General features: G+C 35.7%; 1 protein-coding gene across 3 annotated transcripts in view; it reads right to left on the bottom strand.

Annotated features, from left to right (window-relative positions):
• Positions 1-27,911, bottom strand: part of LOC120429940 (active breakpoint cluster region-related protein) — a 98,345-nt gene that overhangs the window by 49,150 nt on the left and 21,284 nt on the right. The window contains exons 1-2 of one of the 3 annotated variants that reach the window (XM_039595037.2): positions 13,675-13,800; positions 5,136-5,347 (exon numbers count right to left, since the gene is read on the bottom strand). The exons of the other annotated variants lie outside the window; for them this stretch is intronic. Of the exons in view, the coding sequence (XP_039450971.1) occupies positions 5,136-5,192 (57 nt within the window). The 5' untranslated portion in view covers positions 5,193-5,347; positions 13,675-13,800. Of the gene's footprint in view, positions 1-5,135; positions 5,348-13,674; positions 13,801-27,911 lie in introns of those variants that run through there. 3 annotated transcript variants of the gene reach the window in all.

Below are 27,911 nucleotides of genomic sequence, written 5' to 3'. Positions count from 1 at the left end.
GCGCGGTCGGCTGAGTACCGAGGTTGTGGCCCAAATACCTCACACCGCGCCAGGCTCTCTGCAAGTTGTGTGAGAGAGAAACAAGGCGAGGTGTATGTTGAAGGTGACGATTGTTTAATGAGTTTTGCGTTTTTTTTTCTTTTTTGCAGAATTTTAAATCTACAGATTTCATTTGAACTTTATGTTCATATTAAAGAAAAAATAAGAAAAAATATTTATAGAATTAAATTAATTTTAACATTTTAAACTTTAATATTACATTGTTTGTACAAATTTAAATCTCATTTTGGGAGAATTATGGCAAATTTCCATTGAAATACTTAAATTTCTCAAACTTTACATCGCACGACAATTGAATTTCAATTCAGCCCATTAAAAAAAGAGTAGCACATAAAAGCCGCACTTTCAACGCGCGAAAAGTGTGTTTGTGTGCTCAGATTTTAAGCAGAAAACAGAAAAATCCTAAAAAGTCACTTTTTACGACCGATGTTTTGGGACCTCTCCCTCGCAACGACGATGAAAGGGATATAAAATTAGCGATTGTTTCAACGCGCGAAAATTGAGGCTAACTCGCGAGCGCAAGGGGGATTTCAATGTTTTTTTTTATTCGAGGGGGTCGTCGCCGTGGAGCATTAATATTCTCCCGCGGATGCTGCTGCTAACGAGAGGGATCGAGCGAGCTGTCTCTTTCTAGCGCAAATCGCAGTGTCCCACCCCTACACTTGCCACACAATTCATTGTTGCGCGAGGGGCTGGTTCGCATTGTTTTAACGAACGGAACTGAAAAGGGGGGGATTTATACTGGTGTTTGACACTGTTGAAAAAAAAAGTTTTGATGAAAAGTTTCGACGGGATTCCGGCCGAGGTGCGCGGATTGGAAGGGCGAGCGCGAACCAACCTGGCCATTCATCACTTTTTTGAAATCGGTGATTTTACTACAAGAACATAAGAAAATTTGAAAAAAATAACCGACTAAAAACCATTTTATTTGGTACGGTATGTCCACGCCTTTTTCTTTTCCTGTAGATTCTGTAAAATGTGATCCGTTCACCGAATCCTCTCTGCGGTTAATACAACTCAGTAGGCCTGGCCGCTTTAATGAGTATAATGCAGCTTGGGGATGCTCAAATTCACTACAAATTAGATTAGATTAGAAAAAAAACAATTTTATTGTTTTCAACAGTGTTCCCAGCAAAATTTCCCTTCAACAGAGTCATCTCGTCGCCATTATCGTCGTCGTCGTCGCGGGGTCGGCCAGATTTAGTTCCCAAAGTGAGAGAGTGCTGCTGGCAGACTATGAGTTTGTTTGTTTTCCAGCCTCTCAACGGTTACGCTCAATATTGCTCGCCCAGCCGGGGTTTATTTATTGTGTATGGGTTTTTACTTTACTTTGCTTTTTTCTCTTTATTACATTTTCCCATTATGTCGATTCGCATGAGAGGAGAGAAGATCATCTTTGCGCGGGAATCGACATTTTTTCCCTAGCGAATCTTTTGACAAGCGACTAGGAAGGAACTCTGCAGCTGAAACTAAATTTTGCAAGACATTTTCAAACGTTTTTCCAGTCGTTGAAACGATGAGCGAGATCTTCCCGGGAATCGGTTAATATGATTACGCGGCAGAGAGGAGGACGCAGCAGTCTTTTTTCGTACGAGGAAATCGAGGTTAGTGAGTCATGATAATGCGCAATTGTGACAGATTCTGTCCTCTCCTTCCTATTTTAAAACAATTTTTGGCTGGATCGAAAACAATTGATAACTGGCATGATCAAATCGATTTTTATCTAACAAAAATAAACAGGCCAGTCCTACTGCGTTGCATTAGCCGCAGAGAGGATTCTTTAAACGGATAGCATTTTACAGAATCCACAGAAGAGGAAGGATGCGTGGACATACCGTAATAAACGGGCTCTTTTGAGAAAATTGTGAAATACACTTTTTTTCAAGCCCTCTGAGAACGCCAACTCAGACAAAGACAATCAACAAAGAAACTACCTTCAAAGGCTCATGAAAACACCACTTCTCAATTTCTAAGATGCACTTTTGTGCAACTTCTCTCTCCGAGATGAGCGTGTCCTCATTTTCCAAGGTGCTGGAGCATCTCATTTCCGCTGAAATTGTTGCACGCCAAGCAGACCCACCTGGGGAAGCTGCGCTAATGGCGCTTCACCGCCAAAAGTGTCATTATACACGGTACATTAATGTTTGCTTGTAAACACACACCTTCTTTTGGTTGCTGCTGACGGTTAGTAGGAAAAGTTTACGGCAAGTTGTGTACCTTCTTGTGTTCCTTATCGGGGAAAACTTTGTCTGTCTGTCTGTCGACCAAGTAAGTAGGTACTACCAAAAAGTGCCTGTACCTGTGATGTGTCGAAATAGATATTTCCGACAAAGTCGACGACGGCGACGACAGGAAGTGGTAGAACATTTCAAAGTTTCGATTGTGCATACTGAGTATTTCATTAGCAGCAAATCCAGCACACATGTGGTTCGAAGTTTGCTGATTGTGCAGTTTGCAGTAGATTTAACGATGCGAGAAATCGCTTTCCAAAGAACAACTTTGTAAGGAAGTTATACTGATGGTTGGTACTTGAATGATTTGAGTTGAAAGGATAAGTCGTAAGAGGGTTTTGAAAGTAATGAAGTTTAAACTGAATAAAAACAGAACTTTTCACAAATCATACGCAAACAAAAAACTCAAGACTTAATCCAAGCCCAGAAAAAAAAGTTTGATTCTTTTGAAGAAGTTAATAAAATTATTTTTTTTGATTATTGTAAATTTTTGTAATTTTTGTCACTTTTGTCATTTTTGCAATTTTTGTATTTTTTGTAATTTTTGCAATTTTTATCATTTTTGTCATTTTGTCATTTTGTCATTATTGTAATTTTTGTAATTTTTGTAATTTTTGTAATTTTTGTAATTTTTGTAATTTTTGTAATTTTTGTAATTTTTGTAATTTTTGTAATTTTTGTAATTTTTGTAATTTTTGTAATTTTTGTAATTTTTGTAATTTTTGCAATTTTTGGAATTTTTGTAATTTTTGTAATTTTTGTAATTTTTGTAATTTTTGTAATTTTTGTAATTTTTGTAATTTTTGTAATTTTTGTAATTTTTGTAATTTTTTTAATTTTTGTAGTTTTTGTAATTTTTGTAATTTTTGTAATTTTTGTAATTTTTGTAATTTTTGTAATTTTTGTAATTTTTGTAATTTTTGTAATTTTTGTAATTTTTGTAATTTTTGTAATTTTTGTAATTTTTGTAATTTTTGTAATTTTTGTCATTTTTGTCATTTTTGTAATTTTGGTCGTTTTTGTCATTTTTGTAATTTTTGATCGTTTTTGTCATTTTGGTCATTTTGGTTATTTTGGTCATTTTGGTCATTTTGGTCATTTTGGTATTTTTGGTCATTTTGGTCATTTTGGTTATTTTGGTCATTTTGGTTATTTTGGTCATTTTGGTCATTTTGGTCATTTTGATCATTTTGGTCATTTTGGTCATTTTGGTCATTTTGGTAATTTTGGTAATTTTGGTAATTTTGGTAATTTTGGTCATTTTGGTCATTTTGGTCATTTTGGTCATTTTGGTCATTTTGGTCATTTTGGTCATTTTGGTAATTTTGATCATTTTGGTCATTTTGGTCATTTTGGTCATTTTGGTCATTTTGGTCATTTTGGTCATTTTTGATCGTTTTTGTCATTTTGGTCATTTTGGTCATTTTTGTAATTTTGGTCATTTTGGTCATTTTGGTCATTTTTGTCATTTTTGTCATTTTTGTCATTTTTGTCATTTTTGTCATTTTTGTCATTTTTGTCATTTTGGTCATTTTGGTCATTTTGGTCATTTTGGTCATTTTGGTCATTTTGGTCATTTTGGTCATTTTTGTCATTTTGGTCATTTTGGTCATTTTGGTCATTTTTGTCATTTTTGTCATTTTTGTCATTTTTGTCATTTTTGTCATTTTTGTCATTTTTGTAATTTTTGATCGTTTTTGTCATTTTGGTCATTTTGGTTATTTTGGTCATTTTGGTCATTTTGGTCATTTTGGTATTTTTGGTCATTTTGGTCATTTTGGTTATTTTGGTCATTTTGGTTATTTTGGTCATTTTGGTCATTTTGGTCATTTTGATCATTTTGGTCATTTTGGTCATTTTGGTCATTTTGGTAATTTTGGTAATTTTGGTAATTTTGGTAATTTTGGTAATTTTGGTCATTTTGGTCATTTTGGTCATTTTGGTCATTTCGGTCATTTTGGTAATTTTGATCATTTTGGTCATTTTGGTCATTTTGGTCATTTTGGTCATTTTGGTCATTTTGGTCATTTTTGATCGTTTTTGTCATTTTGGTCATTTTGGTCATTTTTGTAATTTTGGTCATTTTGGTCATTTTGGTCATTTTTGTCATTTTTGTCATTTTTGTCATTTTTGTCATTTTTGTCATTTTGGTCATTTTGGTCATTTTGGTCATTTTGGTCATTTTGGTCATTTTGGTCATTTTGGTCATTTTGGTCATTTTGGTCATTTTTGTCATTTTGGTCATTTTGGTCATTTTGGTCATTTTTGTCATTTTTGTCATTTTTGTCATTTTTGTCATTTTTGTCATTTTTGTCATTTTTGTCATTTTTGTCATTTTTGTCATTTTTGTCATTTTTGTCATTTTTGTCATTTTTGTCATTTTTGTCATTTTTGTCATTTTTGTCATTTTTGTCATTTTTGTCATTTTTGTCATTTTTGTCATTTTTGTCATTTTGGTCATGTTGGTAATTGTGATTTTAGTCATTTTGGCAATTTTTGTATATTTGATCATTTTGATAATTTTGATACCGGCATCAGAGGTGACATTGGGTCTGGGGGTGAAATTGGGTCATACAAAAATGCTGAAATTTGTATGACCCAATCTCACCCCCCAGACCCAATGTCCCCCCTAATGACGGTAATTTTATTAATTATGATCATTTTGATCATTTTGATCATTTTGATCATTTTGATCATTTTGATCATTTTGATAATTTGGGTCATCTTGATCATTTTGAAATTGGAGGTTATTTTAGTAATTTTTGCATTTCTGTATTTGTGTCGTTTTCGTTTTTGTGTTTCACTCCTTACTTAACAATGACGACAAAATTAAGCTAATCTTACCCGGGAAGTCCAAATCTTGATCTTATCCGAGACCGATATCGTTTTGGACGTCTTCATGTTGCGGCTGCCAAGTCACGACGACCCGCGCGTCAACAACAGCTGATCTACGTCACTTTAACTCTCCACAACTCTACACTACACACTGTTTTTGTTATCTTGATTCGACGTTGGTTTATATTTCTCTCTTTTCTCTACACAAGTATTAAGGAAAGCTGCAACAGTGTTAGTAATAATTGAATGAATCGTACACACAAAAAAAAACGCAAACAAATCAGTCTGCAAAAATAAAAGTGCCAATCTAATCACATCTTCATTCTTCCTATTCTTCCTTTTGTTTTCCTTTTGTGCTCGTCACGAACACAATGCGAATTCGAACAATTGACTGAGCTGAAATCACCTCTCACCAACACACACACGCGCTCACAAAAAGCTCAATTTTCTCGCTCAATTGAGTTTGATTACACTTTGCACGCGGGGCCAAGTTTTTCTTCTTCGTCTTGTTGTCACACGGTCTCCAGTTTGCGCCTTAAAGGTGATGTGCATCGTCATACATAACAATCTTCTTCAGGGGGCACCAACACACCAGTGTAAATATCAATTACACACAGTAGACTGCACTTGGCACTAACCAATACATGCGCAGCGAAATCATTAGAAAGACTCACAAATACCTTCTTCTTTGTTTTGCCTGTTTGCCCATTCAAGAGTGTGATGAATAATAATAGGCACCCGGTGTCAATCGAATTGACCATTTAATAACCACACCAATGGGGCATTTAGGAGACCTCTTCTTCTCGATTTAATTTCCCCAGAGTCAAGGTCAACAACCGTCGTAATGATCAAAGCTAGTTTTGAAACGAAAAATTTCAAGAATCTCGCCCCCTTCTTTCGTTATCTCGCGTTGAATAAAATCGATAAACCGAAGCCTAAATCTCCCGCACAAAAACAACACCTTTGCTCTGGTGGGGCGAATGACGAAGTTTTGTTTCCAGCAGGTTCCAGGTAAGCCAAACTGATAACGGTGTTTTTTTTTTTCTCCCTGTTTTCATCACACCACTTTACACTCAAGTGTGGGGGTATAAACAGGTGGATAAAGTCACTGAAGGAAATAACAGTAGAAACAATTTTTTGGGTTGAAAAAGTCAAACGTAAATGTTAAAATTTGAAGAAAATTAGACAAAAATTTACACTTTTATTTGCAAATAAGCCTTTTCAAGATGTTAGTTCTGCTTTCTTCAGCGAACTAAGCTGTTGAGGAAGAGATCTTTTGATAGACTTTTTTTCGTTTTTGAAGCGTGTATAACACATTTAAACTTGGTTGGGAAGGTCACCCGAAGGGATTCACGATCAGATCGGAATGTTGATGTTGATATGAGGAATTTAACGCCTTTCCATGTTCAAGGTTTGTAACTGACAAACATATTAGGGCAATACAAATTTTATTATTTTGTTATACTCGGCGGAAACTTTCGACTATTTTAATAATGATCTGAAAAATTAAGCTAATAAGCCATTTTGAACTATTGGTTTCCATACAAACTTGAGAGCTGTCAATACAAAAGTACGATGAAAACGTTAAAAACCCGTACTGGAAGGTATTTTTTTTTTTTATCAATTTGGTATTTTCGGCGAAGTCGTTGGTTCTGAATCCGATTTTTTTTAAAAAGCATACTACAAGGAAAAAGAATTCCCCTTTTTTTATTTCGCTTTTTTTAACAAAATTTTGATTTTGACCAACTTTGAGCCCTAATGACAACACCGAAAGAAGTGCTTTTTGTTCACTTTTTGTCACTAAAAATATATTTCCAAAAAACGCATTTTTATATGTTTTTTGGGGACATAAAATGCCATCTTTTCATAAAGTTCCAAAAAAGTTTTTAAACAAGATATAATTTTGAAAAAACAGTGATTTTTCTGAATAAAAGAAAAAAAAAGCAAATGAGTTCTAATTTGCAATCAAACAGTATTTTAGTGAAATTTTGAAAAAGTGCACCATGTTCAAATAATAGATTTAGGCAACTTTTTTGGAAAATTAGATTTTTTTTATTGTAAAAAAGAGTGTTTGACCATTTTTGATAAAAATACTTTTGCAGAGCTGAGAAAATTCCCTACATTTTTGAACTTTATATAATTGTGATTTTTTACATTTACAAAAGCTGGATATTTAAATTTATTTTTTTTTATTGGAAAGGGCAGAAAGTTTCAATTTTTTCCGATTTTCAGACCATTCGTTTTCAAGATATCGGTTATCGAAAAAAAAACGAGGGTTAAATGAGCACCACTGAGAAAATATCATTTTTCCTGTTTTTCTCTTTGCATGGCCATCATCTCAAAAAGTAAAATTTAGAGAATTTTCTCAGCTTTTCGATAATTTTATTTTTAGCTAAGCAAACATAAGCACTCTTTAAATAAAATAAAAACTGCGACTTTTTTTCAAAAATGTTACTGTCAAATGGCTTAACCGTGAAAATGGTCCCTTTGTAAAAATTTAACTTCTTTTTGATGTGATATTTTAATTACATAAAAAATTAGGTAATTTTTTTTTTCACTGCTTTTAAAAAACATCGATTTTTTCAAAGATTTTCTATTTGTCTATTATATTTTCTTTGAAAAGATGGCATTTCATAGCCCCTAGAACGTATTTTAAAAAAAGTTTTTTTACCCTTTTAGGACTGAAATCTCAAAAAATATTTTTTTGCAATTCCGTCGTGAAACTACTTACTTTTCCTGTCATTCTTGAACGACGAAATAGCCTACTTTTCTGTACCAAAAATAACAGAATCGAATAGCAACACTTTTCAAAATAAATGCTGAAAAGTTCTACTTTTCAGCACTGAAATGGGTGCTGAAAAGTTGAACTTTTCAGCACTTGTTTCGAAAAGTAACACTTTTCAACATTTTTTTGATTTAAACGATTTATTGACAAAATCCATGCAAATTTGATTTAAAAATTTCACTCAATGGGTGTTTTTCGGAATTGCAAAAAATGTTGTATGGAACTCGTTGCAAAACTTGATTTTTTCAGCACTCTTCGTATTTATCCAACTCGGTGAACCTCGTTGGATAAATGTACGACTCGTGCTGAAAAAATCCTCTTTTTGCAACTTGTTGCATAAACTACTATTTTAATTAATGATGCACAGAAAAAAAATGAATTTTGGAATGTTGAAAAATTGATAGGTTGTATATTACCTCTTTTTTTTAGTAATATTACATAAAAAATGTGTAAAAATGTGAACCTGATGAATATTCATCAAAAACTGGTGAAAATTCATCATTTTCTGGGGTAAAATTGATCATTTTTTTTAACACAAAATCTGTTACTATTTCCTGATGAATATTACCATCATGTTTTTTTCTGTGTGGGATCCTCAGGCTATTTTTGAAAATTTTAATGTTTGGGTCATATATGACCCAACAGGCCTGAAAGGGTTAAATCAACACTTCCTAACAAAAAGGGATTTTTAAAAATCTGCTACGGGCTATGATTTTGATTTTTTTATAATGATGTTTGTACAGACAGCTGCCAAATTTGTTTGACATGCTAAACACTGAAAAATAGCTTTTTTGGTTTTACGGAAGGCACTCAAAATGTGTCAGCGATATTAAAAAACATAAAATTTTAAATTTTAAAAAAGGTTATGTAGAGAATTGCTTCCCTTCTATATTTTGGTTTAGTTATATTATATTATTTTAGAGAAAATGTTAATGAAATGTTATGAATTGTTGAAAAAAATATAAAAGGTATCATTTTTGTGACACGGGGATTTTGTTTCCGTGTACTCATCCTGATCCTGGAAAATTTAACCCTCTACTGCCCAATTTTTTATTTTATTTTTATTTTTCCCGTGTTCTGGAGGACATTTTGAACAACTTTTGTTATACGAAAAACTATACTTCGCTTGTTTTATGTTTTTCTTGCTTTATTTTTAGTATTTTAATTTACTTTTATCTTGTTTAGTATTTTTTATGGTAGTATTTGGCCTATTCTACCACCTCCTGTCATTACCTTTTGCCTACACAGAAAAAAAATCATGGTAATATTACATCTGGGAAGGGGTACATCTTTTATGTCAGAAAAAAGGTGTAATTTTACCTCTGGAAATGTGTAATTTTACCAATTTTCTGGTGTAATGTCACTTTTTCAGTCTAAATTGAGGTAAAATTACATCATAAAAGAGGTAATATTCAACCTTCCAAAATTACAGCTTCCAAATTTACATTATTTTTTAATGTGTATCTAAATTTTCACGTTTTTAAGTAACTTTTTCATTTTTTTCACATTTTCTGCTATAGAATGACAACATTATCATTTAAATTGTAAAAAAATGCGTAGAGGCATAGTCTGGAACACCACAAAAATTACTGCATACTTCTTTTCTATTAAAATAAAGAAAATGTTAGCAAAAAACACAGCCAAAGTTAACCCATGAAAAATGACATTTTTTCAAACATTGGAAAAGTCACATAAAACAAGTCAAACTTCCAACCCTAAAATTTTTAGAGTTCTTCTTTCCAATGCTTTTTAAAGATTGGTTGAAAATTGATTTTTGGCGACTTTTTAGATCGAAGTCCGTCTAGATGCGGAGTTGGGGTTTGTAGAGGGTTAAATTGGCCAAGCTAAAAAAAAATTGAAAAAAAAATCTGAGATTATTTTTGTAACACGCGGATTTTTGTCCGTGTCCTCAAGTTGATCCTGAAAAGTTAAAAGCGTTTCCTAGCGTTTTTTCTCCAACTTTTTGTGACAATGCTGAAAAGATCACTGTAGCTTTAATTTGAGTGCCGAAAACTTTTACACAGTAAAAAAAATCATGGTAATATTACATCTGAGAAGGGGTACATCTTTTATGTCAGAAAAAAATGTGTAATTTTACCTCTGAAAATGTGTAATTTCACCACTACTCTGGTGTAAAGTCGCTTTTTCAGTCTAAATTGATGTAAAATTACATCATAAAAGAGGTAATATTCAACCTTCTAAAATTACACCTTCCAATTTTACACAATTTTTTACTGTGTACTTAAAAATAAGTTTAGGGATCATCTCTCAATCTCTCAAATTTAGACAAAAAGACAATGTAGATTTAGAGAAAAAAAAATCATTGTGAGAACCATTATGTAAAACAACAAAATACTTGATGAAGTATTAAGGTTAATCGATGATCTTTATTTATTGAAATTCAAAGAAATTAAAAGTTTACCTCCCAAATTGGCAGACATTATCAAGTTTCCATTATATTTTCTTATTTTTCCCAATAGATTGGATTTTCAAACATTGTATAAATCTAGCAACTTTGTATAAAGCTGTGAGTACTTAACAGAGATATTTTCGAAAATTTTCAGGGTTGTTTGTCGTCAATTTGGATTCAAATGTCGTCTGGAAATACCATTTTTTTTTTTTTTTTTTTTTTGGGAGGGTGATCCAGCCGCACATCGTTGATGTTGAAACCTCTAAACTGGGCCCTCGTCCTGTCACGTCCGTCAGTAGTCTTGTCGTACATTACAACTAGAATCAGATCTGCCAATGAATTAGTACACTTCGACCAAATAAACACTGACGCTGTATGGATCTGACTCTAGAATAAATGCACAGTTGTGTGTTATTCGTAAGTCCAAAATGTTCAATTATTCATATAAGTCCAAATTTTCATTTGCGGATAACTACCTAACTTGAATTGAATACAAGATTTAAAGTAACATATGGGTAATTCTCTACCAACTCACACGAAATCGGGAAAAGTTGCCCCGACCCCTCTTCGATTTGCGTGAAACTTTGTCCTAAGGGGTAACTTTTGTCCCTGATCACGAAACCGAGGTCCGTTTTTTGATATCTCGTGACGGAGGGGCGGTACGACCCCTTCCATTTTTGAACATGCGAAAAAAGAGGTGTTTTTCAACAATTTGCAGCCTGAAACGGTGATGAGATAGAAATTTGGTGTCAAGGGGACTTTTATGTAAAATTAGACGCCCGATTTGATGGCGTACTCAGAATTCCGAATAAACGTATTTTTCATCGAAAAAAACACTAAAAAAGTTTTAAAAATTCTCCCATTTTCCGTTACTCGACTGTAAAAAATTTTGGAACATGTCATTTTATGGGAAATTTAATGTACTTTTCGAATCTACATTGTCCCAGAAGGGTCATTTTTTCATTTAGAACAAAATTTTTCATTTTAAAATTTCGTGTTTTTTCTAACTTTGCAGGGTTATTTTTTAGAGTGTAACAATGTTCTACAAAGTTGTAGAGCAGACAATTACAAAAATTTTGATATATAGACATAAGGGGTTTGCTTATAAACATCACGAGTTATCGCGATTTTACGAAAAAAAGTTTTGAAAAAGTTACTTTTTGCGTTTCTCTTTGTTTCGTCGTCCGTGTCTGTCGCGGGTGACCATGAATGGCCATGATCGATGACGACCAACTTTTTCAAAACTTTTTTTCGTAAAATCGCGATAACTCGTGATGTTTATAAGCAAACCCCTTATGTCTATATATCAAAATTTTTGTAATTGTCTGCTCTACAATTTTGTAGAACATTGTTACACTCTAAAAAATAACCCTGCAAAGTTAGAAAAAACACGAAATTTTAAAATGAAAAATTTTGTTCTAAATGAAAAAATGACCCTTCTGGGACAATGTAGATTCGAAAAGTACATTAAATTTCCCATAAAATGACATGTTCCAAAATTTTTTACAGTCGAGTAACGGAAAATGGGAGAATTTTTAAAACTTTTTTAGTGTTTTTTTCGATGAAAAATACGTTTATTCGGAATTCTGAGTACGCCATCAAATCGGGCGTCTAATTTTACACAAAAGTCCCTTTGACACCAAATTTCTATCTCATCACCGTTTCAGGCTGCAAATTGTTGAAAAACACCTCTTTTTTCGCATGTTCAAAAATGGAAGGGGTCGTACCGCCCCTCCGTCACGAGATATCAAAAAACGGACCTCGGATTCGTGATCAGGGACAAAAGTTACCCCTTAGGACAAAGTTTCACGCAAATCGAAGAGGGGTCGGGGCAACTGCTGTGTGAGTTGGCGGAGAATTACCCATATCCGAAAGCTACTCTTATCTCAAATCCCCGACATTTTAATGAATAGCCAAAAAATCTAGAACGTTTCTTTTAAAACCTGTCTGGCTTCTTAAAAAAAAACAAAAAAGATTTACAGTTCATATTTTACAAGTCATGAATTGAAAAAGAGACGACCATTTGATCGTCAGAATATTGATAGGGACGCAAAATTTATACCTTTAAACGAAAAATCATGGCAATGATGGAAGTCTTCACGTTAAAGTTCTATGATTTAGCAGTTTTGCCATTAGATATCGATTATCGAACTGAAAAAAAAAATTAAAAAAAAACATATTCATAGTAATGCATTCTGCTAAAACGCTCAACCAAACCACAACGAAAAAAAAAATACTCAGACAGATATTGAAAATTTAACTGAAATTTTTTTCCAGAAAACACAGTTTTGTGACCATTTCAAAGACCTTTCCGATAAATGATTTAGTATTGATTTCTGGCAGCACTGACAGAATGAGGACAACTTTTCTTGTTGTGGTAATTCAAAAGTATCTCTTAAATGGATTAATAATGATCTTCTTATTATCAAAAAGCATCTAACTCAAAGAAAATCTCGATCAACCCAAGGTTATACGAAGCTGAACCCCTTCGCAATAACTCCTTCCAAGTTCAGTACAGTAAAGCCGTTCCAAGCTATTATCCACGTCCACGACGTTCGGACCGCTCATCGCAAAGGTGCTAATTAGTCCCCGTTGCACGGTGGTTACGGCGCATATCTATGTGCGGCGACACGATGACTCGAACGCAGCTAAGTGTTGGTGTAACACGTTAACCTCAACCTTGCGAGAGATGTTATCAATTGAAAATCTCCAGTCCAGTGGACCGTCGAATCTGGGTCTTCCCGCGGCACCGAAATCTCTTTCGAAAGCTTCCCAGCGTCAAATTTTCCTCGGATTTTCTTCACCACAGCTGCGGTCGACGGCGGCGCTTTCATAACAGCTCTTCGGAAAGCCGACAAAACTTCCAAGTCTTCTTCACAAGCCTCGGGTAATTCGAAACTTGGCCATTTCTAAGGCCTTTTTTTCGGGGTCTGGTGAGCGCTTCTTCGTCTTCTTCTTCTTCACATACAGACACACACGCGCGTTGATTCACAACTCTCACATGTGCTTCTTGCTCGGCCGCTGTGTTTGTGTGTCTTTGGCACCAGGTTGTGGTCGGTAATTACAGCTGCCTTTTCCGCGCATTCGACAGAGGTGTTTTTCTTTCTGTTTTCGAATTTATGCAACCAGGTCGTAACACGTCACTTGGGACGGCCCAAAAAAAAATCCAGCGACAAAATCACATTTGAACTGCTTAATACTAATTGGATTCGGGCAAGGTCGTTCCTGAGTCACCACGACCGAAAACACACAGACTTCTTCCTGGAGCACTTTCACCTCTACGATACGCGGAAAAGGTCCACCGAAGGCAGGCTTAGCATAGCTCCAGCGATTTCGCACGCACTGAAGGTTACCCGAGGTCCCGCCGACCTTCCCGGAAGCTCCCGTAGACCCGCGATGGGGATACCTCGACAAAGACGCTCTCGGTGAAGACGCGACGACGCACGCGACGCCGGTAGCAGGTTGAAACTCGACTGACTGAAATCGAACGGCGGATGCACATACGACGACGACCACGTATTGAAGAGAGAGCGCGTCGATTCATTGGTGTGGGTCAACCCCAACAGAGGGGAGGGGGGTGGGGTCCACGCGAGGGGGTTATTTTTGTGCAATAGCCCCAACGAAAAAGGCCGTAGCGCAAGGAATGTGTGTACACGATCAATGAAGTCTTGTCTACACGACCGCCACCACCACCACCAGCTGAACTCAACGGCGAGATATCGCACCGCGCGGACCAATTTTTTTCATTATTATTTCCTCTCAACTCTCTGTGTACAACTTTGTGTATTGTGCGGGGTGGTAGCACCTTAACAAGCATAACTCATATCGTCCAGTCAGCGGCATTTGAAGAGTTCACACACAGTTTGTGGTTGTGAGTGGCTCTGTGTGTGAGTGCAATCAAGTGTAAGTACATGCTGGGTGCGATATCACCTCGCGCGATACCGCGATTATTAGCACGCGGCTGAGAAACCAGAAAGAGAGAGAGAGATCACAAGATCCTCTGTAATTATTAAGTCAAATGTAATTACAAAAGCCGACTCGGTCCTAACCAGGTCCCAGTACCGAAAAGGACCTAATGAAAATAATTTTATGAGAAAAAAAAAAAGAGAGAGAGAGAGAGAGAGTCACTTAAAGCTTGAACAAGTGCGACAGTGCTGCCAGCGAAAACATCTCAAAATCGTGACAAACTAAAACTCTTCAAAAATTCTCCAAATTGCAACCACTTTAAAAATCTAATCAATCTGGCAACACTGTTTCACTGCAGTTGGCACATCACGGTATGTGGAAGTTGTAAGTTGTAACTGCACTCTCTGTTTTTTTTTAAATCTCATTTTACAACCCGGTAACTACCACTACCAACCTGTACCGGAATTGCAACCAGCCACACGAGTGTGTCGTGTTGGGGCGCGCAGCTTTTTGTTTTTATCAGCTGGGGAAACTATTCACACACATATCATCATCACCGAGCCCGAGTATCGTGACATGATTGTGAGTGAGCGCTCCGACGGGGAGTTGACAGTTTTTTGCGACTCATTGGGCGGGTTGGGCAGTGTTGCCAACAATTAGAAAATCGGGGAAACTTAAAATTTCACGTTTTGTATCCTTAGTTAAAGTTACAAAATAAATCGATATCTTTAAGCAGTGCTTCTAGAATTCCGGAAAAATCCCATCACATAACTGTATGTATGTATGTATGTATGATCCCCATACCCGCAGGCAACTTGGTCCCGAAACACATGTGAGCGCTAGGTGAACAATTCGATCATCTTTTACTCCGTAATCTGTACACCCACGTGCATAAGTTTTTTTGCACGAATTTTAATGCTACAAATACCGGTGCATAAAATAAAATGGTTTCCCTCTTCCCTCCCCAAGCGCCGGAAATTTGTAGCGGGTGTAGGGACACTTTTCATAGACGCCCTTGCTCCCATCACGTCACTGAGGGTATGGAGCGACGAGAAATTAATAAGCATGCCCCCCCAGTCGAACCTTCATTAGAGAAGCAGGCAATCCACAACTCACAGCGAACGACCAAGGGAACACCCTACCACGTATATAATAAGGTTGGCGTAGGTTGACTTTAGTGAAATGTGAGAATGTTAGAGTAGATGAAAGAATATGTTGTTATTTAAATAAGAAAGGTTTCACCAAATAAATAATCCATGGCTAAGGACATTTTGCGATCTTCTCAAACTTGATGAAACTTGCGATCAGGTTGCCGAATTCTGGCACCACACGAACGACAGCAAGCGGCTTGACCTTAGAAGTTTCCGTCTCGTCCACATCCAGCAGTACTTGAATGGCGTCAGTAAGGACATTTCTGGTACACGGGGCTGGAACAACAGGAACGTTTCATCGATGGCCACTTCGTAATTACCGAAAAGGACACAAAAGTCTCCAAGTGATACAAATTTTACTCTTTTTAAACGAAATGTAGGGACCAAAAAATGACAGAGGAAAAAAAACGCGTCCGGTAGCGCGCACAGTTTACTTCGATCATCCGGAAAAATCCCATCACATAACTTAGCTCAAATTTAGGGCAGTTTGAAAAAAAAAAATAGAGCGAGAATTCTGATTAAGCTTGCAAAAAAAAGTCCTGTCAGACTATGGCAGTATATTAAGATGACAAGAAAAATTCCAAATTTTGGAAAATTTTAAGAGATATCCCCTGTTTTGATATTTTTGGGCCAAAATAAGTAACTGTGCCAATTTTGAGCCAAATTGGTTAAGGGTTAAGGGTCGCTTTTTATCGTTAAAGTTTGTAATGGAAAAAAAGTTAAAATTTCAACAAAGGGTGGCGTTAAATGTGTCGGATCATTGTCATGTAAAATTTCATGACAAACAACTTTGTCGAAGACTGCAAATCGATTCGAATTAACCCTGAAGAGTTATTAGCGATTTAAAGACGACTTTGTATGAAAAGATTTTTTTTAAATAAAACTAAAAAAAAAAAACATTATGAAACATTAATTTTCAACAGAAAAAAGAAGATTTTTTTTGTAAATTAAAAATATTTTTACAAATTTTACCCTTATTGATATCTTTTTTTTTGGGCAAAAAGTGCCAACTTTTGAGCTATTTTTCCCTAAGTTATGCATTTAAAAAAATATTTTAGAATTCGTTACTAACATTTCAATAAGCACTATGTCTGACGCAAAACCTTTGTTTATGACGCTTTTTGAAATGTTGTTAGGGGGGATTTTATGACAAAATAACTTATAATTGACTTATAATTCTGTGTTCAAAGGATGTTTTTCGGAATTGCAAAAAAATGTATGGAACTCGCTGCAAAACTTGATTGTTTCATCACTCGTCGCATTTATCCAACGAGGTTCACCGACTCGTGTACGACTCGTACTGAAAAAAACTTCTTTTTGCCACTTGTTGCATAAACTGCTATTTTAGAGCTGAAAAATTAAAATTCTCTACAATTTTCTTGTTTGGACATTTTTGATCCGACCATTTGATTGCTGAGATATGGCCTTGCAAAGAATTGAAATTACGAAAAATGAACTAACATTTCAAAAGGCCTTAAACCGAAATTTTTGACCCTTTTGTAAGGTAAATGTGTGCTTTAAAAAATTCTAAACATATTTTAAATTGACATCAATTGTTCAAAATTTGGAGTAAATCTCAAAAAAGTGCATTCGGATTAAAACACATTTTTGCCCGTTACCGACAATTATCGACATAACCGACGGCTTTGTGGTTGTATTTCACAAAAAAAAAACACTTAGCAGAACGAGGATTCAACCACCAACTTCTTGGTTATTGATCCGACACGCTACCACCGCGCAATGGACGCTAGATGAAAAGTGAGTGAAAGAGCACCAACATATGCTTCTATTTGGAGTGTTCCTCGGGGACGGGCCAGCATTATATGTGTTGGTGAGAACTGTAGATCGCTGAAATTTTTACACGCGGGCAAAAATGATCTACGGGCTTGCTGCAAAAAATGTTATAAAATGTGACATTTTCTGCAGCAAATCCAATATTGCAGATTTTGAAATATATTTTTCCCTTGGGTAAACTTTTGATTAATCAAAAGTTGAATCTAAAACCGGTTATTTCGGTTATTCCCGCGCGAAATCCGCGCCATATAAAGAAAAATAATTTTACCACAAAAATACAAGAGAGTTTCATAATAATTTAATTTGTTTTGAAAAAAAACGTATTTGAGAAAAGAGATCAAAAATACAATTAAAACATTTAGAAATTAATTAAAAAGGAAATAAAATTTATTTAAAAATCTGACCAAATTAAAAAATCATGAAATTCATAAATCCAGAGCTTTGAAAACTTAAGGATAGTTCGTACTCGATAATACTCACCAAAGAGTCACTCAGAAAAATCGAAACACGAAACACTGAAATATGACTCCGAAAATGTTCCAAAGTTATCAGATTTTCTGTAAAAATATTTTTTAAGAATTTGTGAATTTCAGAATTTAACAAATTAAGAATAATTACACTTGAGAAATTAGTTGTTTGTTCTCCTGATTGTTTTTAATTTTCAAATTTTGACTTTTAAACTCTTGAATCTTGAAATTTTTGAATTCCTTAATTTTTGGAGTCTTTTTAAAATTTGTATTTATAAATATCGGATTTTTCAATTTTTGAATCTGAGTTTTTATTTTTTTTCTTGAATTTTGTAATTTTTGAATTCCTTAATTTTTGGAGTCTTTTTAAAATTTTTATTTATAAATTTCGGTTTTTTTCAATTTTTGAATCTGAGTTTTTAATTTTTTGGATTAAACAAAACTCAAAAAATCTATCAAAAAATTGGTTTATGTTTTTGAATTTCTGAAACTTCGAATTTCCTTTCATTTTTTTCCCCAAGAATGCTTAAATTTAGAAAAAATGTCTTTCTACCGGTTAAATTCCATCTAAAATTCAAAGGCGGAGAGCCAGCTTCTGTTACGTCAAATCATGTTCATATTTGGGAATTTTGGCACAAGCCCCAATAATCATTTTTGTTACATCCAATGCTTATATCATTAGGAAAAGTTTGAAATATGGATCACTAGATTAAAAATTGAACGTGTGCAGTATTAAATAAACAATAAATAAGCCTAAAACTTAAAATAAAATAAATATTTAGATCCGTTAAGAGGCAGTATTTGTAGATTCTGCTCGGTTTGTTCTAGAGGTCGTATCGAGGTGCTCCGATTTGGATGAAACTTTCAGGGTTTGTTTGTCTATACATGAGATGAACTCATGCCAAATATGAGCCCTCTACGACAAAGGGAACTGGGGTAAAACGGGCTTCGAAGTTTGAGGTCCAAAAAACATGAAAAATCTTAAAATTGCTCGCATTTCCGTAAAACTTCATCAATACCAACTCTCTTAGATGCATTCTAATGGTCTTTTGAAGCCCTTCAAAATGTGCTATAGACATCCAGGATTGGTTTGACTTTTTCTCATAGCTTTTGCAAATTACTGTTAAAAATGGATTTTTTAAAACCTTAATAACTTTTGCCAACAGCCTCCAACACCCATACTCCCATAGGTCAAAAGTTAGGGAATTTCATGGACTATAATCCTACGGTATTAACTTTTTGGCCAATCGCAGTTTTTCTCATAGTTTTACGATTTTTCTAGAACAAACATTTTACAACGTTAGTTTTTGCCCTGTAGGCCAAGAAGACGGCACTTTTTAATCTCAATTTTGTCATATTCGGAATCCTCGGACAATTTCACGTAAGTTAGAAGTATTGGAGTTGTAATATTGCTTTAAAAAATAATTAAATAAAACATTTTTGAAAAAGAAATAGATCTTATTTACCCTATGATCAATACGTCAAATGCTGTATCAAGTAGGCGAAAACTTGTTTTAACCCTAATCCGACAAAATGCTAAATAATATTTTAATAATTCTAAATGGCATTTTTTTCAATCAAATTCAAAATTCCAACACCTCAATCTAATGTAAAATTTTCTGAGGATTCCGAATATGTCAAAATTGAAACCAAAAAGTGCCGCTATGGAGGCCTACAGGGCAAAAACTAACGTTGTAAAATGTTTGTTCTAGAAAAATCGTAAAACTATGAGAAAAACTGCGATTGGCCAAAAAGTTAATACCGTAGGCTTATAGTCCATGTAATTACCTATCTTTTGACCTATGGGAGTATGGGTGTTGGAGGCTGTTGCAAAAAGATATTAAGGTTTTAAATAAATCCATTTTTAACAGTAATTTGCAAAAGCTATGAGAAAAAGTCAAACCAATCCTGGATGTCTATAGCACATTTTGAAGGGCTTCAAAAGACCATTCGAATGCATCTAAGAGAGTTGGAATTGATGAAGTTTTACGGAATTGCGAGCAATTTTAAGATTTTTCATGTTTTTTGTACCTCAAACTTCGAAGCCCGTTTTACCCCAGTTCCCTTTGTTGTAGAGGGCTCATATTTGGCATGAGTTCATCTCATGTATAGACAAACAAACCCTGAAAGTTTCATCCAAATCGGAGCACCTCGATACGACCTGTTTCACATCGGTGAAAAACTCGCTCTTAAGCAGATGTAAAAAAATCATTTGGATATACTTTTTGGATTTTTTTTTTAATTTGGATGGATTCGAAATACACTCTTTATTTACATTATTTCGAAGTTTCTTATTAAGAAAATACAAAAATTTTGAGAAAACAATTTGATTTTTGTAGTCTTAAACTTCTGGGAAATTAAAATTTTTGCACTCTTCGAAAAAAAAACAAATTACTCAAATTCCTGATAATATTTTTCTCTATAACTTGAAAGTTATGTTATCTCTCTCAATTAATAAATTTATTTATTCATCAAAATTGCCATCCGTCCGTAACAACCCTGTATTTTATGATAAGGCTAAAATTTTGACAAAATTTCCAAAGCCCGTATTTTTTGTTAGTCGGTATTTTTTTATATTTTTGATAATGAACAAAACAATAAAAAACTTATTCTTTCTCATTTTTTTTTATTGGTTGAAATTGGACAAATAACGCTGAGATATTAGCATTGCAAAGAATTTAAACTGAAAAAATGTGTTTTTTAATTAGCCTACATTTTTTTCTGATAATATCTTGGCAACTTTTGGTCCGATGTTAAATAATAAAGTAGTGTGAAATTTTCATTTTTTTCAAATAACAATATTTTCAAAACTTTATGATCAAGCATAACATCTTAAAAAGGACAAAAATGGTGTAGCTTGATTTTGAAATTTTTAAAATATTAACATATTGTACATTAAAGGATAAGTAAATTTTACAGTGATTTCAATGATAAACATTGAAAAAAGTATTAATAGTTGCATTGATTAGGTAAACTGAAAAAATCAGACGAATTGGAAACCACTAAGAAGATTTTTTATCTCATCAACTGTAGTAGAGAATATATATTTTTTTATTACAAATTGAAAAATCCTCCAATTTTTTTAGCGAAGCAAAACACAATTGAATTTAATTCCATTTCCGGGTGTTGTGATAAAAAATTGTATTAACAATTACCAAGAAAATGTAACCATTCTCTTCATCCAAAAAACTCCTCGCAAGTTACCGAAAACGTGCCAATTTTGCCACAATTTCTGGTCCTGTCGACGATAGGAGAGCAGCTCAAAATGGAAAACAATGAAAAAGCTTCCCCTTACTTTTTCCTCCCCCCTTATTTTCTTGAAGTACCACCACCAACCAGGAAGTTGTTGATAAGAACACGGCGCTACAATACAATACCCATTCACAAAATACAACAGCTTATGTTGAACGCAACCAAAACAGATTGTATTGATTTTTGTCAGAGGGAAATCATTTTAAAATATTTATTTTTCCCTCTATTTTAGGTGTTTGAAGATATTTAGTAGAAAATCATCACTTTTGATGTTTAAAATATCAAGGTGACAGAGAACAAAGTCCGTTTTAAAGTGTTTCCTTCGTGTTTACCCCTAAAATCTACACCCTCTCATCAAAAAAGGGGTTTGCAATTTCAGCACACTCACGACAACTGCCGTCCCTAATGATCCGCAACGAAAACGGTTTAATGAGATTAGCGTGTGATGAATGATTGTCGGGAACTCGATGCAGCAGCAGCCTTTTTGTATCAAAATGTTTAATCTTCTCCTCTGTGTTTTCAGTTTTAAGCCCGAGGCAAATGGTTTTGCATCCTTCAACCCGCCCCAAAATCTCCTCAGCGCTCAAGAATGAGTCTCATATATAGTAATTAAAGTTCCCCTCTCTCAGAAAAAAGGGCCTGACAGTTCTTCCCCACCACCCCCAAAGTGCCAACATTATTTGCATGCCTCGAGGAGAATGAAACTTCCTGTTTGTCTTTGGCCGCCGTGCTTCATCAAGCCAACCAACGAATGTTACAATATAATCAGTTGAGACCTTTATTTTGGAGAGGAGGCCGCCTCAAGGGCTGACTCAGAGAACTCATGAACAACTTTGAAGGTAAAGGTACTTGGCGAAGAATGAACCACCCTGTAGAGTCGTCTGTACTGGTGCTGATAAGATAAAAAAATACACCCCGTTACTAGAAGGTTGACGCTGCCCGTGAGTTCGCGTTCATACACGTGAGAGAGAAAGAGATAGATAATGTTTGTTGGTGTGTTTATTTATTTCCCGGGGTTGGATGATACCATCGGTAAATATCACATGTCCACCCCCCCTCCTACCTCCCTCAACGGTCTTCATAATCCGGCTGTCTTTTTTTGCTGTCAGTTTAAATCCAGCCTAGAGCTTTCCAGCCGAAATGCGACGTAATGCATAGAAAAATGTGCGGTCGATAAAGAAGGTTATGGCGAACGCAGCCCAGTTGGCACTGTGGGAAAATTTGTATTTTATTTTTTCTTATTATATCCAACATACTTGTTTATAAGTTTAAAAATAAATTTTCATTGTGTACCGTACCGTACCGTACAACGGGGTGAATTTGACAGGATTTCAAAAACCTTTTGGAATAATTTCCAGCAGGTATGGTTTTTCTCAAGATTATTATTTTTATAACATGTACTGGGATAGGCCACACAAAGTCCATGCACTAATTTGTAAAAAAAAGTTTTTTCAATAGTGTTTAGAAAAATAGTTTAACGTGACGTGAATTATTAGTTTTCATTCCGGGGTGACTTTGATAGCCATAGTTTTTCTTGTTAAAATCATATTTAAAATGTTCAAACTTTATTTGTACGTTAAATGTACCATCACTGAAGTAGTTGATATAGTTTGTAAGAAAAAAATCAATGTTTATGTTAAGTTAACTAAGTTTATAAGCTTTTTAACAAAATACATATAAATTTTAGGTAAAATTGTTAAAAAGTCGGAATTTTGCCTGAAATTTGTTAAAACTAGTTTTGTTTATAAAATTATCGATTTATATTGCATTTTATACTGAATTCGAAGCACTAAACACAAGTTTTCCCATTTTACATGAAATTTGTTTAACTAAAAATGCATATAAATTTGGAGTTTTTTAAATTGTGTTTCAAAAAACACATAATATTTATTATTCACAAACTTATTTAACCTTCTCCTAGTAGAAAATTGTCCAAAGAATCCGAAAATGCATTCCGTTTTCCGTTTCAAAATAATGTTCATTGAGAAAATCATGACACATTGAGATTTGTTATCCGAGCATTCGTTGGTGAAGGTTGTCTGAATCAACATGACTCGTCGCGTCCCGGCGCAAAACGCCGGCAATATTGCCCTACCTGCGGCTCAAGCAGGCAAAAAAGTGGGAATTTCCAAAAGGAAGGTTGAGGCCTCAACTGATGGCCAAAAACCGGGAATTTCCAAAAGGAAGGTGCTTTTGGAAGTGACATCGAACAGCAAAAAGACGAAAAAGAGCGACGGTACTGTACCGATGGATGAGGAGGAGGAGAACTCTTCATCGCACGAGGAGCAGCTTTTGAAGAACAACAAGTTTGCTGGACTGCCTGACGAGGACCAGGTAGCGGAAGCAAAGGAGAATGAAGTGAAACAGCGAAAGGAGAAACTGCCTCCTTTTTATGTGAGGCAATCAGCAGCAACGATCGACTTTCGAGCGGGGCTGGTTGAACTCATCAAGTCTGGGAAATTCCAAGGCAACATTCGTCTGTGTCAGGACGGATTTAAGGTGCTGGTGCAATCCAGGCAGCACTATCAACTGGTCAAGGATTACTTGACCGAAAACGAGGCGGAGTACTTTACCCATGATGTCGTCATGGATAAGCCGTTCAAAATCGTCGTCAGAGGTCTGTACGATATGCCAGTGGAGGAATTAGCTGCCGAGCTAAAAGTTTTGAAACTGGATGTGTTGGCCGTGCACAAAATGAGCCGACGCAACAAAGACATCAAGTACCGTGACCAGCTCTACCTGCTGCATTTGGCTAAGGGATCGACGACGCTTCCTGAGCTGAAGGCAATCCGAGCGGTTTTCAACATTATCGTGTCGTGGGAGCGATACCGACCAGTGCACCGTGACGTCACACAATGCTTCAACTGCCTGGGCTTCGGGCACGGAGGTAAGAACTGCCACCTAAAGCGTCGTTGCGCCAAATGTGGTACCGATGCGCACATCACATCCCAGTGCATCCAAGATTCGCTGGTGAAATGCCTCAACTGCAACGGTGAGCACTCGTCAACCGACCGAAAGTGCCCCAAGAGAGCTGAGTTCGTGAAAATTCGGCAGCAAGCATCGACGAAGAATCAGCCTCAGCGTCGTAGAACTCCTCCAGCCCTGGTGGAGCAAAATTTCCCACCTCTTCAACCGCGACGCCAGGTCCCGAACTTGGCACCGTTGCCGTTGGATCCCAGGAAGAGAGCTGAGATGAATCATCCACGGCCGGGTTCCAGCCAGGAGCCGAGACCGTCTCCACCGGGCTTCATCCAGGAGCCAAGACCAACCAATGAACCAGCAGTTGAGGAAAATGGTAATGATCTTTACACCTCAACCGAACTCCTCAATATTTTCAAACAGATGTCCGCTGCACTGCGTGGATGCAAAACCAAGACCCAGCAGATTGAAGTGCTGACCTCGTTCGTCATCCAGTATGGATCGTAGGTCCCTCAAGCTGCTGAATTGGAACGCTTGCTCCATTAGGAGGAAGAACTTAGAGCTGGTGGATTTTCTTCGCGAGAAGGAGATCGACGTAGCTGCCATCACGGAAACTCATCTGAAGCCCGGTGAAAAAGTTTATCTGCAAAACTACAAGATCGCGACGCAGCTCGACAGGACCACCTCTGGAGGAGGAGGTGTGCTTGTCGCTGTTCATCGTGATCTCAAGCCAGGCCGGCTGCCACACTTCAAGCTGGACATCATTGAGGCCGTTGGGGTGGAAATTCCCACTTCGGTTGGCCCAGTACTCTTCATTGCTGCATACTGCCCACGTCAGGTGAATTCCAGAGACGGTTCAGCAGCAAAATTGAAGAGCGACATCCAGAAGCTGACACGGCGGAACGCAAAGTACATCATTGCTGGTGACCTCAACGCGAAGCATGAAGTTTGGGGCAACAGCAGGAGGAATCGGAACGGAGTGATTCTGCACAACGATCTGCAAAACGGATACTACTACGTTGTGAGTTCGGATCGTCCAACGAGGGTGGCTCGGTCTGGGAATCACTCAATCATCGACTTCTTCATTACCAATATGGCTGAGAACGTGGCTCATCCTGAGGTGTTTGAAGAGTTGAGTTCTGATCACTATCCGGTGGTTGTGGAGGTTGGAGCTTCCGTTACTCCGCAGCGGCAACCAACCCGGAAAGATTACCACAACGTTGACTGGCAGCAGTTTCAGCAAGTGGTAGACAGCAACATCGACTATGATCAACACCCGGAAACTTCTGCTGATATTGATCGTTCGCTGGAGGTGATCCAGCAGGCTATCAACCAAGCAGAGGCTGCCAACGTTCGGGAGGTTCCTTTTAATTTTAAGGTAACTGATATTGACGTAGATACTAAACACTTGATTAGACTTAGGAATGTTTATAGGAGACAATATCAACGGACTGGGGACTATGACAAAAAGATTTCAGTTAACAATTTGAACAAAATCATACAAGACCGACTTGACAATATCAGAAATCAAGAATTTTCAAAACATGTAAGCCAGCTGGGAAATTATTCAAAACCATTTTGGAAACTTTCAAAAGTTCTTAAAAACAAACCAAAGCCGATTCCTCCTCTTATTGTTGAGGATTCTCGTTTGATTACATCCGAGGAAAAGGCAAATGCACTTGGGCTTCATTTTGTTAGTTCACATAATCTTGGCGCTTCCATGACCAGCCGTAAAGAAACACCAGTTGCCAATAGTATTTCAACAATTAATAGCTCTACTTTTGAATTTCCTGCAGATTCCCATGTTTCTGGTGAGGAAGTCAAAGTTGCAGTAAAACAAATGAAAAATATGAAAGCTCCTGGCTTTGATAACATTTTTAATCTGGTGTTGAAAAAACAGAGTGATCAGTTCTTTCAACATCTAGCCAATATTTTCAATAAATGTTTGTAACTTGGTTACTTCCCCACCAATTGGAAACTGGGCAAAGTCATACCAATTTTGAAGCCTCAAAAAGATCCAACATCGCCAACAAGTTATCGTCCCATAAGTCTTTTGAGTAGTCTGTCCAAACTCTTTGAGAAGGTCATCTATTCAAGGCTTTTGGATTTTACCAACGATAATAATATAATTTTGAATGAGCAGTTTGGCTTCCGAAAGGGACATAATACTGCTCATCAGCTTACGAGAGTAACTAAAATCATCAAGCAGAACAAGCTTGAGTCTAAATCAACTGCTATGGCTTTGTTGGATGTTGAGAAGGCTTTTGACAATGTTTGGCATGATGGTTTGATACATAAACTGTATTTATACGGTTTTCCAATGTATCTTATCAAAATTATCCAGCACTATCTTTCGGAGAGATCGTTCAGGGTTTTTCTGAATGGGATTGCTTCTGGATTATTCAACATTGATGCTGGGGTTCCCCAAGGAAGTATTCTTGGTCCACTTCTGTACAATATTTTTACATCTGATTTGCCTACTCTTCCTGGTAATGGTGTGTTGTCACTTTTTGCTGATGACACTGCCGTTATTTATAAAGGTAAAATAACCAGATATTTAGTTGGCCGTCTTCAGAAGGGTCTTGACGTTCTTTCCGAATACTTTGGTGACTGGAAAATTCGCATAAATGCAGCCAAAACTCAAACCATCATTTTTCCACTTTCCAAATCTGCCAGATTTGCCCCAAAGGATGATGTTTTGATAAAAATGAATGATGTTTCGATACCCTGGTCAAAGGAAGTCGTCTATTTAGGTCTCATACTTGACTCGAAACTATTGTTTCGGCAGCATGTAGATAAAATATTGAACAAGTGCAGCATTCTCATCAGGTGTTTGTATCCTTTGATTAACAGAAAATCAAAGCTAACTTTGAAAAATAAGCTAGCAGTTTACAAACAAATAATTTACCCCGTTATTGAGTATGCAGTACCTGTTTGGGAGTGTTGCGCTAGAACTCATAAATTGAAGCTCCAGCGTGTCCAAAACAAGGTACTCAAAATGGTTTTGAATGTTCCTGGCTGGACAAGATCAAGTGAGGTTCATGAATTAGCAGAAGTAAAAACGTTGGATCAGAAGATTCAAGAGAAATGTTTGAAATTCAGGGAAAAATGTGCTATTTCTGAATACCCCTTGATTCAAGGATTGGTTTAGTTTATGGTAAGATTAAGTTAGTTTTAGGTTAGGTTATGTTTTCTTAAATTTTTTTTTTTTTTCCTCATTGTACCTAGTGTTACAAAAATGATAAATCATATACTTTTAAAGTTAAGAAAATGAACAGTGTTTAAATCACGAAAAGCAAACTAAAGCTGAAGAGCCACAGCTGACCACTTATTATGTAAACCAAATGTAATTATTATAAGAAAGATTCAATAAAGTATATTTAATTCAAAATGACACATTGAGAAGATTAAAATAATGACTTTCATCAACATTTTCTTAACTATAGTTAAACTAACTTTTTAAACTTTTCAAAATTTTATGAAAAGTTCTTCTTGAGGTACTTTGAACACTTCTCTACCATGGTCAGTATGATTCTAAGCCATTCCGTACGTATTTAATTGTACTCTTCATTTTGCTGAAAAATCGCAAACCTGTCAAAGCCACCACGGCTATCAAAGTCACCCCGTTTTACGGTACTTAAAAACTAAAAAAAAAAGATTTTGTTTCTGAAATTTTGAAACAAAAAGGTTCACAAAATGCATTTAGCCTGAATTTAAAAAAATATATTTATTTATGGGAAAATTATTCATATGCCTATGCGAAAATTATAGGCTAGTTTTTTTTTTTAATATTAATTTTTGGATCATATATGACCCATCAGGCCTGAAAGGGTTAAACGAAATTGAAGTTTTTTTTTTATTCTAGAAAGATTTTTATATTTTGAAATTTTATGTTTCGTATCAATCTGCGATCGAGATTTAAAAGTTTTTATTTGATTTAAAATGGATAAATAACCGTAAAACAAAGTGTTCAAATTTTTACAGTCGATTTTACAAGTTTTTTCAATGAAAATTGCAATTTCAGAATTGCTCCCTATTTTTTTGGAAAAATTTAAAGGCGGGGACAAAAACGTGAAATAAAATTTTCATTGGCCTTAGCAG

This window comes from Culex pipiens, chromosome 1, assembly GCF_016801865.2.
Source record: "Culex pipiens pallens isolate TS chromosome 1, TS_CPP_V2, whole genome shotgun sequence".
Classification (NCBI taxonomy): domain Eukaryota; kingdom Metazoa; phylum Arthropoda; class Insecta; order Diptera; family Culicidae; genus Culex; species Culex pipiens.
Note: the sequence above shows the minus strand (reverse complement) of the source record. Positions and strands in the feature narration are given on the sequence as shown.